Source organism: Mirounga angustirostris, unplaced genomic scaffold (assembly GCF_029215605.1).
Source record: "Mirounga angustirostris isolate CCGP_5_RB_7025 unplaced genomic scaffold, mMirAng1.0.hap1 SCAF_6, whole genome shotgun sequence".
Lineage (NCBI taxonomy): Eukaryota > Metazoa > Chordata > Mammalia > Carnivora > Phocidae > Mirounga > Mirounga angustirostris.
This window is the reverse complement of record NW_026991714.1, coordinates 129,715,252-129,729,655: the sequence shown is the minus strand read 5'-3', so window position 1 is coordinate 129,729,655 and position 14,404 is coordinate 129,715,252. Positions and strand designations below refer to the sequence as shown.

The 14,404-nt window shown below is 55.1% G+C and overlaps 1 protein-coding gene across 2 annotated transcripts in view; it reads left to right on the top strand.

Annotated features, from left to right (window-relative positions):
- SH3PXD2A (SH3 and PX domains 2A) overlaps nucleotides 1-13,924 on the top strand; it is a 235,545-nt gene extending 221,621 nt beyond the window's left edge. For both annotated transcript variants that reach the window (XM_045878755.3, XM_045878753.3), the window contains 2 exons: nucleotides 2,291-2,410; nucleotides 4,345-13,924. In XM_045878755.3, the coding sequence (XP_045734711.1) occupies nucleotides 2,291-2,410; nucleotides 4,345-6,312 (2,088 nt within the window). In that variant the 3' untranslated portion in view covers nucleotides 6,313-13,924. The remainder of the gene's footprint in view (nucleotides 1-2,290; nucleotides 2,411-4,344) is intronic.
- The last annotated feature ends 480 nt before the right edge of the window (nucleotides 13,925-14,404 follow it).

Genomic DNA, 14,404 nt, shown 5'->3' with positions numbered 1-14,404 from the left:
GGCTGGAAACGGGGCAGCCGTTCATGTGTGCCTGGAAGCCTTTCAACTCTGCCTTCCTGGCCCAGGAGTAGCCAGTGGTTGCGGTGGATGCCAGAGCCTGCGAGGGCAGAGGGCAGCCCGGTGAGCACCCTCCGGGGAGGGGTAAATAGCCAGGACTCGCATGTGCTGAAAGCGAGAGGCTCAACTTGCGGGGGTCCCTGGCTCCTTGGGGTGCAGGTCCCGGTGTGCTGACCATCGGGGAAGCAGATATGCACTTGGGGTACGGGGCTTAGGTGGCCGTGATGCCGATGGCAGGCCAGAAGCCCTAGTACAGAGAACTCTCCTCAGGGGTAACGGGGTGCAGTGGAAAAGAGTGGGGCTTCGAGCCTGCTGGGCGTGGATTCATATTCCACTTCTGACACTCAGGAATAGCAAGACCCTGGGCAAGTCCATTACCACCCGCGAGCCTTAATTTCCTCCTAAGATGGGGACAATGGCAGCCGTCTCCTAGAGCTGCGGGAAGGAGGGTATGGGATGGCGTGTGAGGATTTCTGTTCCCCGTGTCAGCTGTCAGAGGGACTGCCTGCCACACCGTGTGGAGAAAGGTCCCTGCAGTCTCGCTGGGCTTAGTGGTAAGGGTCACCGTGATCCGTGACCTCTGCCCTGGAGAGGGGTGAGCAGTGTCCCAGGAAGAGCGGGCCGTCAGTAAACAGGTTTTGAGGATTAGGCCCGTGGGGATGAGATCACCCCTGCCCTGGCCAGAAGCCCCAGGGGAGCTCCTATGTCATTGTCCCCTCGAGTTTTCCATGACTAAACCATGAGTTCTCCTGTCCTCCCATCTCTCTCAGGCCCAGCGGATTATTTTCAGACAGACTCGAATTTGGCAAGAACGGGGTCGTCCTTCCACACAGACCAAATGCGGGGCTGCTAGACGCGGCTGAATCCCACCTGGCGGGGGGTCAGGGCTGGGCTGGGGCCTGGGCCGCATCCGCTCACACACACACACCTGCAGGGCCAGGCATCAGGGCAGGGCAAGTCCCTCAAAAGCAGCTTCCTCCTGCCCTTCGCTCACTGCGACCCAAGGCAGCTGGGCTGTGACTGGCAGGATTAGGACAGGCCGAGCCGTGAAGGATGCAGAAGGTTCCAAGGAATAGAGTGGTGTTTCGGAAGGAATGGTCAGCTCTAGCTTCTATTTGTGGAGCTCGTCCTGTGTCCCTGGCTAGACCAGAAGTTATGTATATATCTCAGTAATCCTCTCATGACCCATTTTACGGACGAGGAAATTGAGACTCAGAGAGGTCACAGGCTTTGCCCAAGGCCGCACAGCTGGTGAGCTGCCGAGCTGGGACTGGAGCCCACACGTGTCCAGCTGCAAGGCAGAGGTCTTTTGAGGTCTTCCTGTTACACCACAGTGGCTTCCCTCTCCCTACCCGCTCCCTCCTCCCCCCACACACTTTTTTGTTTTGCTTTAACCCCTTTGTATGATACTGGGACCTACTGAAAGTAATGGGGCGGCATGAAATCTATTTTGACCAGAGTAGAGAGGCCAGATGAAACTAGGATGTCCGCTTCATGAGGGCAAGGGGTTGTCCTCTTGGTTCACTGTTAAATGCCCAGTGCCTTTGACCGATGTCTGGCACCCAGAAGACGCACAATAAATGTTTGTGCAGTAAATGAACAAGGCTCAGAAGTGATGGCCACAGCCAAATTCTAAATGTCCTTGAATGTCATGCTTAGATATTGGTGTCACCAATCCAGCATGTTCTACCCTGCCCACAGAACAGAGGGTCTCGAGTTTTGTTCAGTGCTTGCCTGACCATTTGGCAGCATCGCGATGAGCCACCAGGGGCCCTCCTCACCCACCTCCACGCCCCCTTCCACCCCTCCCCGTCCCGAAGAGATGCCAGACGTCACCCCTGCGGCCCCTCACCTCGACTTAAGGACGTGGCTCTCCTCCCACAGGGCAGTTGGCACAGGCTTTGTTACAACAACCTCTCTGCTTTTTAATTTTCTTTTGGGGACCCAGCCGTTGAAGCATCTATAAACTGGACCTCCAGCGATGTCGGGGTAGAAATTACGGTTACTAACTGATCATTGTGACAGTGCAGCGGAGTTTCAAGTGAATCAGAGGTATTAGTGGAAAGTCTGCTCGGGAGAACAGTCTCTTGGCGGAGACAGCTTGAGCCGCGTGTGACAGATTGACAGATCCTTCCTCAGGCCGGTGCCCCCCCCCCCCCCCCCCCCCCCCCCCCGCTGGTGTAAACGCCTTCTGATAGGCGGGTTTTGCTGACTGAGCCCTTCTCTGCCTTAGGGGTTCCAGCTGCCCAAGCCGCCAGAGCCCCCTTCTGTTGAGGTGGAGTATTACACCATTGCCGAATTCCAGTCGTGCATCTCTGATGGCATCAGCTTTCGGGGTGGACAGAAGGCGGAGGTGAGTCTCGGCCAGGAAGCGGAGGGCTTTAAGTCATGCTGCTCAAAGACCTGCCATGTTTCCCATTTATGCCTTGCTGGCAACGTGGCAGGGGGGTGGGCGGGAAAGACAAAAGCAAGCCCCCCACCCCGGGGATAAGAATTTGCCTTGAGCCAGTAAGTGCCACAGTCGGGACCGGAATCCAGGACTCCTGTCCCCACCCAGTGCGTCCCTCACAGCAGCATTTCCCAAAGCATACGGTGGGCGCTGCTGATGGAGGTGCCTGGACGCAAGGGGCTTCTGTGGTTGAGTAGGTTTGAAGGACAGTGGGTTAAACAAAACCCACCCCAGTTGTGTGGTTTTCATTGCAGAACTTGTCAGAGCCTACGCTATAGGGATGTCACTGTGCATCTCTAAGAGGGGACTAGAATAGCAGCATTGCCCAGACCCATTTGGCCCCAGCACTTTGTCTCCCGGGAGCACCTTGGGGGCCGAGATTCTGAAGAACTCCCCTTACTGAGTGGTGCTGTTGGGAGAAGGTGGTCCACGCAGCCAAAGTACTAAGGACCTGGGTTCTGGCCATGTCCACACCACAGGCGCCTCTGGCCTTTGATACAGTCCCTTCTCGCCCCAGGCTTTATTTGTCTCTGCCAAGTGGGGTAACAGACTCTGTGGTGCGCCCCCCAGCCTAGCATTTACGAGACTCTACTCTGTGGCTGTTGCAGGGGGCGGAGATCTGTGAGGCGGCTCAGTTCTCTGAAGTGGCTCGTGTAGTAACAGGGTAAATCCAATTAGCAGCTGTCGGAAGAGCCCCCGGGCAGCCTCCGCCTGTGGAAATGATGTCCCCAGTGTGAATGTTTTCCATCACATGTCTTGGATTTGGAACTAAATTTCTGAGAGAAATCATTCTGTCAGTGGTGCCTAGGTTTCCAGAAGAGCCTCCAAAGCTCACCATCTAACCAAACTGTCGTACTTAGGATCTACCCAAGCTTAAATTTTAAGTATGGGGGGGGCAGGGCGAAGGAAGGACTATAGAACCAAAGGAAGGAGAAAAGTCCTTCCTCTTTGGTGGGGTCTGCAGAGGGCTGGTCTCAAGCAGAACTTGCCTTCGGCAGTCTCTCTCTCTCTCTTCCTTCCCTGCCCCTCTTCCCCTAGTGCCAGTTTTTTCATGCTTCCCTACCCCCTCCCCAGTACCTCTTTCTCCAGGAGTGTCCCACAATCCAAAATTATCTTCCCTTTATGTTCCCCGATCCAAATATAGCAGCACAACCAGCACCACACTCCTGGCAATTACCTGATCTCAAATTGCAGTTAAGAAAGAAGCTCTTTGAACTAATTTATACTAACATGGAAATGACTGAAAGACCCTCAACCTTCCCACAGGAAATCATTTAACACAAAGAAATCCTTTCAGCCAGTGGAATTTTATTGGGATCCCACATGCAGCAAAATGACCACAGGCAGTGGGGGCACCAGGGAGGTGCTCTGCAGGGAGGCTCTGGGCTCAGGCCATACTTCCCAGTTCAGCTCACCTGCATCTTCCCATTCTCTTCTGACCTGAGACACCCTTTCCATGGTCACCGATGAAGGACCTAGCAATACTGGGGGTAGGATGAAGGGCAGTGGAATTGCATTTTTTTATACCTATGGATCCTTGGCGAGTTGGGTTCTGTAGGGACAGAAGCATAGCCTAGTGGGAGAGACAGGGGTCTATAGATGAGGCTGGCTCGACCAGGGTGCTGATGGAGACTTGGAGGACCAGGGGAGAGGGTGTGGGGGAGTAGGAGGTGATAGGGACCCAGGTTTGAATTCCAGCCCAGCACGTATTACCCTGGGCCACTCACTCAGCAGCTCACTTGGCTCATCTGTGAAATGGAGACCCTGTGTCCTAGCCTGGCACATCGTCGTAGGGTCCAGCGATCCTCCCAACTCACTGGCCTGCCCCCCCCCCTTAGGTCATCGATAAGAACTCGGGTGGTTGGTGGTACGTGCAGATCGGTGAGAAGGAGGGCTGGGCCCCTGCGTCATACATCGATAAGCGCAAGAAGCCCAACCTGAGCCGCCGGACGAGCACACTGACCCGGCCCAAGGTACCCCCACCGGCGCCCCCCAGCAAGCCCAAGGAGGCTGAGGAGGGCCCGGTGGCCTCTGCCGAAAGCCAGGACTCCCCGCTGAAGCTCAAGTACGAGGAGCCGGAGTATGACATCCCTGCCTTTGGCTTCGACTCAGAGCCGGAGCTGAGCGAGGAGCCCACGGAGGACAGCGGCTCGGGAGACAGGCGGCCCACCCAGGCCCACAGGCCCTCCCCTGCCTCCTCGCTGCGGCGGGCCCGTTTTCGGGTGGGCGGCTCTTCAGAGGATGTGGCCGTGGAGGAGGAGACCATCTATGAGAACGAGGGCTTCCGGCCATGTGCGGAGGACACCCTGTCAGCCAGACGCTCCTCCCGGGACAGCGACTCCCCCGGGGGCTCCCCTCTATCCCTGGCCAGGAAAAACTCCCCCAAGTCAGGCTCCCCCAAATCGTCATCCCTCCTGAAGCTCAAGGTGGAGAAGAACGCCCAGGTGGAACTGGGGAAGAACCACTCCTCGGCCTCCTTTTCCTCGTCCATCACCATCAATACCACCTGCTCTTCCTCCTCCTCTTCCTCCTCCTTGTCCAAGAACAGCGGTGACCTGAAGCCCCGCTCTGCCTCGGACGCAGGCATCCGTGGCCCCCCTACAGTCGGGCCAAAGAGGGATGCCGACCTGAAGGCGGGGCTGACCTCGTGTGCCCGGGCCAAGCCGTCGGTCCGGCCCAAGCCGTTCCTGAACCGGGCAGAGTCCCAGAGTCAAGAGAAGATGGACATCAGCACTTTACGGCGCCAGCTGAGACCCACGGGCCAGCTCCGGGGCGGTCTCAGGGGCTCAAAGAGTGAGGATTCGGAGCTGCCCCCCCACACAGCCTTCGAAGGTCCCAGTGAGGGGTCCAGAAGAGGCTCTGCTGACCTCATTACCCCCCCAGCTGCCACACCCCCGTGTCCCGCCAAGAAGGGACGTGAAGGGCAGGCCACCTCCTACACGACATGTAGCGCCTACCAGAAGGTCCAGGACTCGGAGATCAGCTTCCCCGCAGGCGTGGAGGTCCAGGTGCTCGAGAAGCTAGAAAGCGGCTGGTGGTACGTGAGGTTTGGGGAGCTAGAGGGCTGGGCCCCTTCCCACTATCTGGTGCTCGGCGAGAATGAGCAACCCGACGCCTCTGGCAAAGAGCCAGACACAGTAAGCCCCAAAAGCAAGCAGAACGAGGGCAAGTCCGACAGCCTGGAAAAGATCGAGAAGCGGGTCCAAGCATTGAACACCGTCAACCAGAGCAAGCGGGCCACGCCGCCCATCCCCTCCAAGCCCCCCGGGGGCTTCGGCAAGACCGCAGCTACCGGCGCCGTGAAGATGAGGAACGGCGTGCGGCAGGTGGCGGTGAGGCCTCAGTCGGTGTTCGTGTCCCCGCCGCCCAAGGACAACAACCTGTCCTGTGCCCTGCGGAGGAACGAGTCACTCACGGCCACCGATGGGCTCCGAGGCGTCCGCCGGAACTCCTCCTTCAGCAGTGCGCGCTCAGCTGCCGCCGAGGCCAAGGGCCGCCTGGCCGAACGGGCTGCCAGCCAGGGCTCGGACGCGCCTCTGCTGCCCGCCCAGCGCAACGGCATCCCCGTGTCCCCCGTGCACCCCAAGCCCATCGAGAAGTCCCAGTTCATCCACAACAACCTCAAAGATGTGTATGTCTCCATCGCGGACTACGAGGGGGACGAGGAGACAGCAGGCTTCCAGGAGGGCGTGTCCATGGAGGTCCTGGAGAGGAACCCCAACGGCTGGTGGTACTGCCAGATCCTGGACGGGGCAAAGCCCTTCAAAGGCTGGGTGCCCTCCAACTACCTGGAGAAAAAGAACTAATGGGAGGCCATGGGTCCTTCCAGCCTGGGTGTGGATGAGTGGTGAGATGAAGACAAAGGGGAAAGGGAAAGTGGGAGGGGGTGGGGGGGACGTTAAACCCTGCAGAATGCGTGAGCTCAGCCATGCTCCCCTCCAGGCTGTCCCCCGGCCGGCAGGTAAGGTCTGGTGGGGGCCCACACTGAGCGGGGGGGAGCACCAGGCCTGGGACCAGAGGCGAGAAAGCTGAGCCCCGTGTGGGCACCTTGGTGACTTGGCTGATGCATCTGGCACCATTTGGGGCACGCCAGGTGGGAAACTCTTGATTGTGCCTTGGCTGCAGATCTGGAAAAGATGTGATGGCAGGGGCCTCGCGTGCCCTGCCCCTGCTCAGCCTGGTTTCTGTGGCTAGCACCTCGCCACTGGAGGTGGTCCTTGGATCATCCTAAACCTGTATTCGTGAATTGTGCTGGTTTCCCCAGGACTGCGGCCGCCCACCGCGGGTGGCGCTGGGGCTTGGAGGCGTCTCCTGGGAGCTCAGCCCGTCCCTGGGCTGAGCTGTCACTGTCTGTCGGTTGAAGAGAAAGCAGTTCCGCAGGTGCCAGCAAGGACCACCTTGCTTACCCGTCACTGTCCCTGGCCTTGAGAAGGGAGTCCCCTGCCTGGGGCACCCCGTCTGCATTGGACCCACAGCCCCAGAGTTTACAGAGCGGGTGGGCGAAGCCATCGGTCTCTTCACCGTCTGCACAGACTTTATTTTGGGTGTTTCTGGGTGGGCAGTTCTTTTGCATGTTTTGGGAGAGGTTTATTGATTTGGGGCTTCTGTGTCAGCCCTTGGGTTTTGGTCTTATATTTTAGGGGTTGTTTGGGGGCCCAAGGGCGGTCAGCCTCATGGGGGATGGGACGAGGAGCAGATGGGGCTTTTCTGTCATGCTCTTGCTGGGAGGTTGTTGGCTGTGTTTGCGTTTCACTTTCTTTCCCTCCACAAGCCAAAGTCCCTTCATTTGGTTCCCACTGTTGCCGACAGGACCCTAGCATGGCGCTTGCTGGGGGGCCTGGGGGCGGAAGGCCCAGGTCCCAGACGTGGCAGAGCAGAGACACCCCAGGGGGGGCAGAACCCTCCCCAGGAGGGAGGAGGGGCTTGTCCAGGAGAGAAGGCAGCTCTCAAGCTGCTGGGTGAGCACCGTTCTGCGCCCGTTCTCCCGCCTGGGCAGGACCAAAAACCCTTACCTGTGAACTGTGGAGAAGCACCCAGCGCCCCCACCAAGGGCTGAGGGGACCCCAGCTGGGTGGCCACCAGCCACCCCCTACCTACACATGATGCCACAGGTACCCGAAAAGATGGAGGACCCCCAGGCCGGGAGCCAAGCCGGTCTGCCCAAGGGGCAGTGCCCCCGTGAAGAGAGGAGAGAATAAAGTCCCTGTCGACTTTGGGTTGTCTTTCGATGTTGACGTTTCAGAGGGGACCCTCTGGAAGCCTCGGCTTCCCCAAGGACTCCCCCTTTGCTGGGAGTGGAATTCCACACGTGCCTTTGATTGTGGACCGATGGGGCTTCACGGCCACCAGCTCAGCTGCCAGCGGCCAGGACTAAGAGTCGGTGTTTTCTACAAAGGAGGAAAGGCCCTCCCTCTCCCCCTGCTCCCCCGCCCCGCAAGGCAGTGTATGTTGCCTGAAGATCAGCACGGGAGCCTGGCCTGTGTTCCGTGCCTTCAGTACCCCCCCCCCCCCCAGACCCGGGGCCTCGAGTGGGGACCTCCCCAGCCCTCCTCCCTCGCCGCACACTGATGCCTGGCAGCTCCAGCAAACCGCTCCTGTTCTTTGTTGAAGGGCCGCGGTGAGATTTCGTTTCCTTTTGTTTTGTTTGTGAGTTTGTTTAAAATTGAAATCAGTTATTTTCTTCTGCTGGACAGTATTAAATAGAGCAGGATCCTGAGTTAATCTGCTAGGTTGCAGTACTAATGGTAGTGGTTTAGTGTCTTCATATTAATATTATTTGGACTTATTTGAGCAATAATGATAAAGAAGTGGTTCATTATTTTTTAATTAATGCACTTTAATAAGGTGGACTGGGAAGAAACCCAGAGAGCAAAGTGCATTACTTAAAGATGCAGTATATACTTTTCTCATTTTTAAGCAGCACATATTTATTAAAAGAAAAAGAAGTAATTTATGATTATTTAAAATAAAATTTAAAAGTAGAGTGACTATTGGGTGAAAGGACCTTCCGCGTAGCGGTCTTCCAGGGGGAGGCCCAGCGGCCTCGCTCCTCCACTGTCCGCACTGAGCCAGTTCAGTCAGTAACGTGCCAGCCAGGCCAGCGGGGAGCGCAGGGCGCATCGGCCAAGCACAGAGCAGCATCTCAGTTGGGACTGGACCGCAGTGTTCCCCAGAGCCTGCCTTTCCCTGCCCTTCCTCACCGTCTGCGCTGCCCCGTGGGGCTCTCCAGCACCCACGAGGCCTGCCTTCTCTGCACTCCCCAAGGACCCTCTCCTTGATCCCCAGTGCTCTAAGTGATGGTCATTAAAAGTGACCTTCAAGGTCATTCCATCCTATCCCTTCCTGTTACTGCAGCCGAAGGACAAGAAATTACTTTCCCGAAATCATGGAGCTAGTTAATGGCAGAGCACCCCACTGTACCAATCCTTGCACTCCTTCCCAACCCCATTGTAGTTTATCGCGTGGTCATCATGTTTACATTGTGACATCCAGCCCTCTCAGGATGGCTGGGAGTTGCTCAGGCATCTAGGAAAAGTGGGGAATGCTGCCACCTGGTGACAGCATGTAGATTTAGGCAGTGAACAGGGATTGCCATGCCCAGTCTTCGCACCTCACCCCCTCACCATCACCCCCTGACTCACAACACAGCACAAACCCTGCAAACCCAAAGAGAATATGAATACTTGAAGCAAGAAGGGTGCATGCCAGTCCCTCTCAGACACGGCCAGGGGGTGCCAGGCCTTGTGCCCCTGGACTCCCAGCCCCACCCAGGGCAAGAGGGCCTTTCCCTAGAGCTACTGAGCTGCTTTGTGTTGTTGGAGGGTACCGCCGGCAGCAGGTGGAGGAGGGAGGGGCCTGCGGCTCTGACCCATCTGGAGGAAAACCAGATCGGACTAAAAAAGGAAAAAGAAAAATGAAATCTCAGCAGTGTCCAAACCCAGTTTCCCATTAGTTGCGATTGAAAATGTGAAATGGCATTGTATTGCTGTATACTGCAACTTTAATCATAATGAGCCCTTCTGAGGTCATTATTGAGCTTTATATAATGCCTGAAGATGCATCATTTGGTGCTTTTTCTTTTAAAGACCTTTTTCTTTCATTACAAGGGGGAAAAAATGTCTTCATCTCTCTCCCACTTTGAAACAGCGGGCCTGGCTGGGGTCCCTGGCCCTGCCACGCTGTTCCCACAAGGCCAGGGGATGCCAGGGGCAGCAGGAGGGAGCTGGAAGGGGCAACTCTGGGCGGCAAGCGTGCCATCTGCCCCTGGCTGTGGCCGGGCCCTGCCTTGCCAGCCTCAGCACTCCACCCCTAGTCTGGCCCCAGAGGCTTCTCTTTCTTACTCTCGATTCTCCATCTTGACGAAGGCATTATATAGAATTGTTTTAATCACTTTCAGATGTTAGAGCAGCATATTTTACTGGTATTTATATCCATCGCTTTCCTCAGCAAGGCATGTTACAACTTTTATCATCTAAGGAAGAAAGACAAGGGAATTTCGGTTGAGCATTATTTTCATATTACTAGTATTTGCAGAGTAGGCGTAGAACTATTTAAGTTTAGACCTTGGTTTGGTAGTTTGTTTTGTTTTAAGGAAAAAAGAAAAAGATAAAGTAGCCCCTACTTTTCCTGTTTTGTTTTGTTTTTTTGTATTTAACTAATATATTATTTCTTTAAGGTTACTCACTTCCCTTACCCCTCCGAATACTTTGCATTCTCAATCAAAAATGAAAACAATCTGAGAGACAGGAAAAGTGCAATATTACCGAGGGCTGCCAGGGCTCGTTGGGACAGCTGTGGGAGACCCAGTGGCCCGGTGTGTCCGTAGGAGGAGGTGGGGCTGTGGAGCAGACAGGTGACCGTCTGGGTGTTGATCTTTGACCCCTCCTCCCCCGGCAAGGTGGCAGAAGGCAGCCCCTTTTTCTGTTGGGTGTTCTCCACCCAGGAGGAATTCAGGGACGCGGGCACAGGGCTCTTGACCTCCTGGGGCCCCAGCCCTCAGAGCAGAGCAAGGGCATCCAGGAACAGTTCCTTGTTTTCATTTCCATTGCTTTTCAGCTAGCTGCCCAGAAAGACCGGTCTTAAAAAATCAGCCCCAGCAGCCCTGTCTCACCCCAGTCTCCTGATGTGTGGGCCATGATCTTTTGATGTATGTTTGAGTCTTTTTAAAACTATGTAACCTCAGTTCGGTTTATGGGCAGGAACCCTAGATGTAACCAAATCTTTTTCGGGGATGTGGGTGCCTTGAGCCCTACATACCCCAGTGAGACACCAATTCCCACAAGCCTGCAGCTAGGCCTGGTGCTAAGCTTGGGCCACCCATTCATCTCAATGACTTCAGCCTGAGGAGGGAGCCCTGCCTCTTGCTTAACACCCCAACAGTTCCCAGAGGGCCTTAGAGAAGCATCTGAGGGGCCTACTCAGGTCTTTGTAGACAGCTTCCCACACCAGGTACCAAGCCGGCCTCCTCCTTACTTGGCGCAGGTCGAGAAAGCAGCAGGATGGGAAGTCTCTGGGTCCAAGCCCTTGGAGCGCTGCCCTTCAGGGCTCCAGGGATGTCCTCGCTGGCTTGTCCCCTCCATCTCCAGTACTGTATGCTTGCTGCTTCAACCCCTCCATTTGGTGAATTTCTGTACAAACGTGGATCTACGTGCCCAGAGTGGGACCGCGCCCCCGTGTGTGGGTGTCTCTCCTTGGAGTATATACGTCTATATGTCCAATCTTTGAGAATCTTGATGCAGAGCTCTCTGGAAAGAGAATCATCCACATTGCTAAATAAATAAGATTCCCTCATTTTTTTGAGGGCTGTGTGTTGAGAGAGAGTGAGTTAGTGTGTGTGTGTGTTGGTAATTTCCCACTTGAACTAAATAACACGGGGTTAGAGAACAAATACCGGGCAAGCTGTCTCCATTTTACAAGTCCTTGGCATTGGGCAGGCCCCATGGGACTCGCAGTTTCTGGCAGCAAGTGTGTTATTATTCACACGTACTTCTGGCTGGAGAGTGCAATGTGTCTTTTTTTTTTTTTTTTGTAATTATTTTATTATTTCGTTGGAAACTTCACACTGGCATTAACAGATCTAGCAGAAGCAGCCTAGGCCATCATCCCGGGCTCCGAAATGAAGCTGTGGAAGAGAAGTCACTGGGCGTGGAAGCGCTGGGATGGGGGAACCAGGTCACCACCTGCAGACGTGCTGTCCAGCAGGCTGAGCCCGCCCCTTGCCACGCGTGCCATTGCTGCGGGAGGCCCCAGAGCGTGAGAGCCGCTGGTCCCCGGTTCCTGTTTCTGAGGGTGGCCAGGCTGCTGGGGGCGAGAACGTGCTCACGGTGAGGTCAGTACACCAGACTGCACGTCCCAGCTGAGCAGGTCACAGGAGCGGTGTGGGGCGCTTTCCCTTGACCTCACTGAGCTTTTTGCCTGAGTCGCGATCCCTATTGGAGGCAGCCTCAGTGGTTCTCAAGTTCTGTGACCAGAGACAGTGACAGGATGGGGTTACTGCCCTACAGCCTTGTTTCAGAAGCAGCAGCCTCACTGATTTTCGCTTCCCTCTGTTTTGTCCTGTGCACCTAGACCCACAGCCAGAAGTTGGCATCACTGGTGCTTACAGACCGGGTAGAGGGCTCTGCCTTCTAAGGCCTTGATCCCAACCTGCCTGTAAGGTTGGGGTTACCATGCGATCTCCTTTCTCCAATCCTATCTTTTTAATCTTGGGTTTACACTTGACCTTGACAATCAGCCCCCTCTCCCATCCCAGTCCTGGAACTTAGTGGCCTTAGGGAATGGATTTCTGAGGTGAAGGTTCCCTCCTTTGTTTCCAGTTCCACCCTGGCTAAGGGTTGGACCTCAGGAGGCGAGAGGAGAGAGAGAGTGTGTGAGAGAGAATTGTTTTAAGGCGGAAGGATGGCTCGAGCACGTTGGAGGCAAGCAAGAGGCACGTTGGCGTGAGGAGTGTGTGCATGTTTGGAGTGGCTGGGGCTTACCGTCCCCTCCCTGGGAAGGTGGCTTCCAGAAGAGGATGTCTTCTAGGCAGAAAGGGAAAAGTGTGAGAAGGCGGAGAGAGGGTCTGGAGGCTGGAGTTTAGTCTTTATTCAAAAGAAGGAAGAAGTCAATTCTGAGTGTTTCAGGAGGAAGAGAACAGGTACAGAGGGAATTTACTGATGCAACACCCAAGGGTCCAGTCAGAGCAGGTTGGAAAAGCCCTAAGATTTGGCCACAGAAGCAGCTGACCCGAGGAAACAGCTACTTGCTGGGCCACAACCTGAGTCCCCAGCATGTGGTTAATGAGTAGTCACGGATTTACTTAGTGGGGATGGGAAGTTGCTAGCAACAAACCCATCTTTGAGTCTGGGGGCTCTGGCTCCAGAACATTCCTCCATCTCTCAGGTTCCCAGCATGTTTTGCCCACATCCCTTTGTCTAATCCAGAGCTAGCCTCTCAAATTGCTGGAATTGGTTAGAGACCAGTGACCGTAATGGGTTGTACAGTAATGACCCACGACCCCCAAACTGGAACCTCAGGGTCCAGACACCACCAAGCATGTCTGGGAGGGAAGCAGCCTCATTTCTTCTTCTGTTGACACCAGTTGTTCTTGAGTATCTCTACTGAGACCTGTGGCAACTCAGTCTGCTGAGCCAGCCGCGCAGGTGTGACTCAGAAGACGGGGCCACACACACACTCATCCACGGACATGCCCTTTCATTTTCAGTGGCCCGTCACCAGGGCACCTTTCCATAAGCACCTACTTCGGAGAGAGAAGGGTAAACAGAGCCACCATTCTTGGATCTGCAACTTGTTCTCTGCAACAGATTTTCTTTAAATCCAGGACATAGGCTGGGAAAAGGGTTTCACTGACAGTTCCTGAGAGGTCTGCAGGAAGGTGACTTCTGAGTGAAGATGTGAGTGGCAGGTCCCTCAAGTGTGGTTTGGGGAGCGCATGGTTGCCTGTGAACTGCTGGATGTCTTTGGGGCTCCAGAGCTTTGGGGGATTCCTCATGGTGTCCACTTAACCCCTCCCAGCTCCTAGCAGGCTCTGTGGGGTCAGGAGGAGGTTGTGCCCTCTTCTCCCCTTAGCAGAGAAACTCAAGGACAGTGAATTCAGCGCAGTTTGAGTGCTAAAAAAATTTCCAGGATCAATGGTGGTGCTAAACTATCTCCATGTTTCTAATATTTTTAATAGTGGGGTTTTTTTTTTTAATTGTTCTCATCACAAAAATGCAGTGTCCTTGGGGAAGGGACCCAGCCCCTTGGCCTGCCACTTTCCAGGTGTCCTTTATCATGCTGACGGGACTCTTTGGTCTGCAGAAAATACTCTGTCTTGGCATGCTTCTAGACTGTAAGATTTGGGTTGTTTTGTTTTATATTTTGTTTATGTTTACATCTTGTATTTCCCTGAAAACTAAATAAAGTTTTTGGCCTTTTTAACTGAACAGAATCACCTCTTAATTCTCCCTGCCATCAGAAAAGCCATCCAGCTGCATAGCAAAAGGCACCTTATCCAGAACGCAGGATCCGGGGCCCCTCTGAGGACACTGAGGGGCGGGGGGGAGGCAGTTAAGTTGCCACTTTTGCTGGTGAGAGCCATGCTCAAGTTTCTCCTCCCTTCCCCCAATTCTCCCCTTCCCCACCTACAGGAAGCTTTCTGGGCAGTTGCCAAGGCTTTGAGAGAGAGAAATGCAGATTTGGGGGCAAAAGACCCACATCCAGCAGGCCTGGCTGGCCCCTCAGCTTGGAGCCCCGGATGCTCCCCTGCTTTTGCTGGACTCCAGTAAACAGGGCTGGGCTGTCCTGCTGTAGGGACCAGAGCATCTTCCCAGGGGAGAGGGCAGGAAGGCAGGCATGCTCTGTGCTGGAGTCCCAGCCCCACCAAATGAGCAGGATTCCCACGCTGTGCCTAGACTCGCT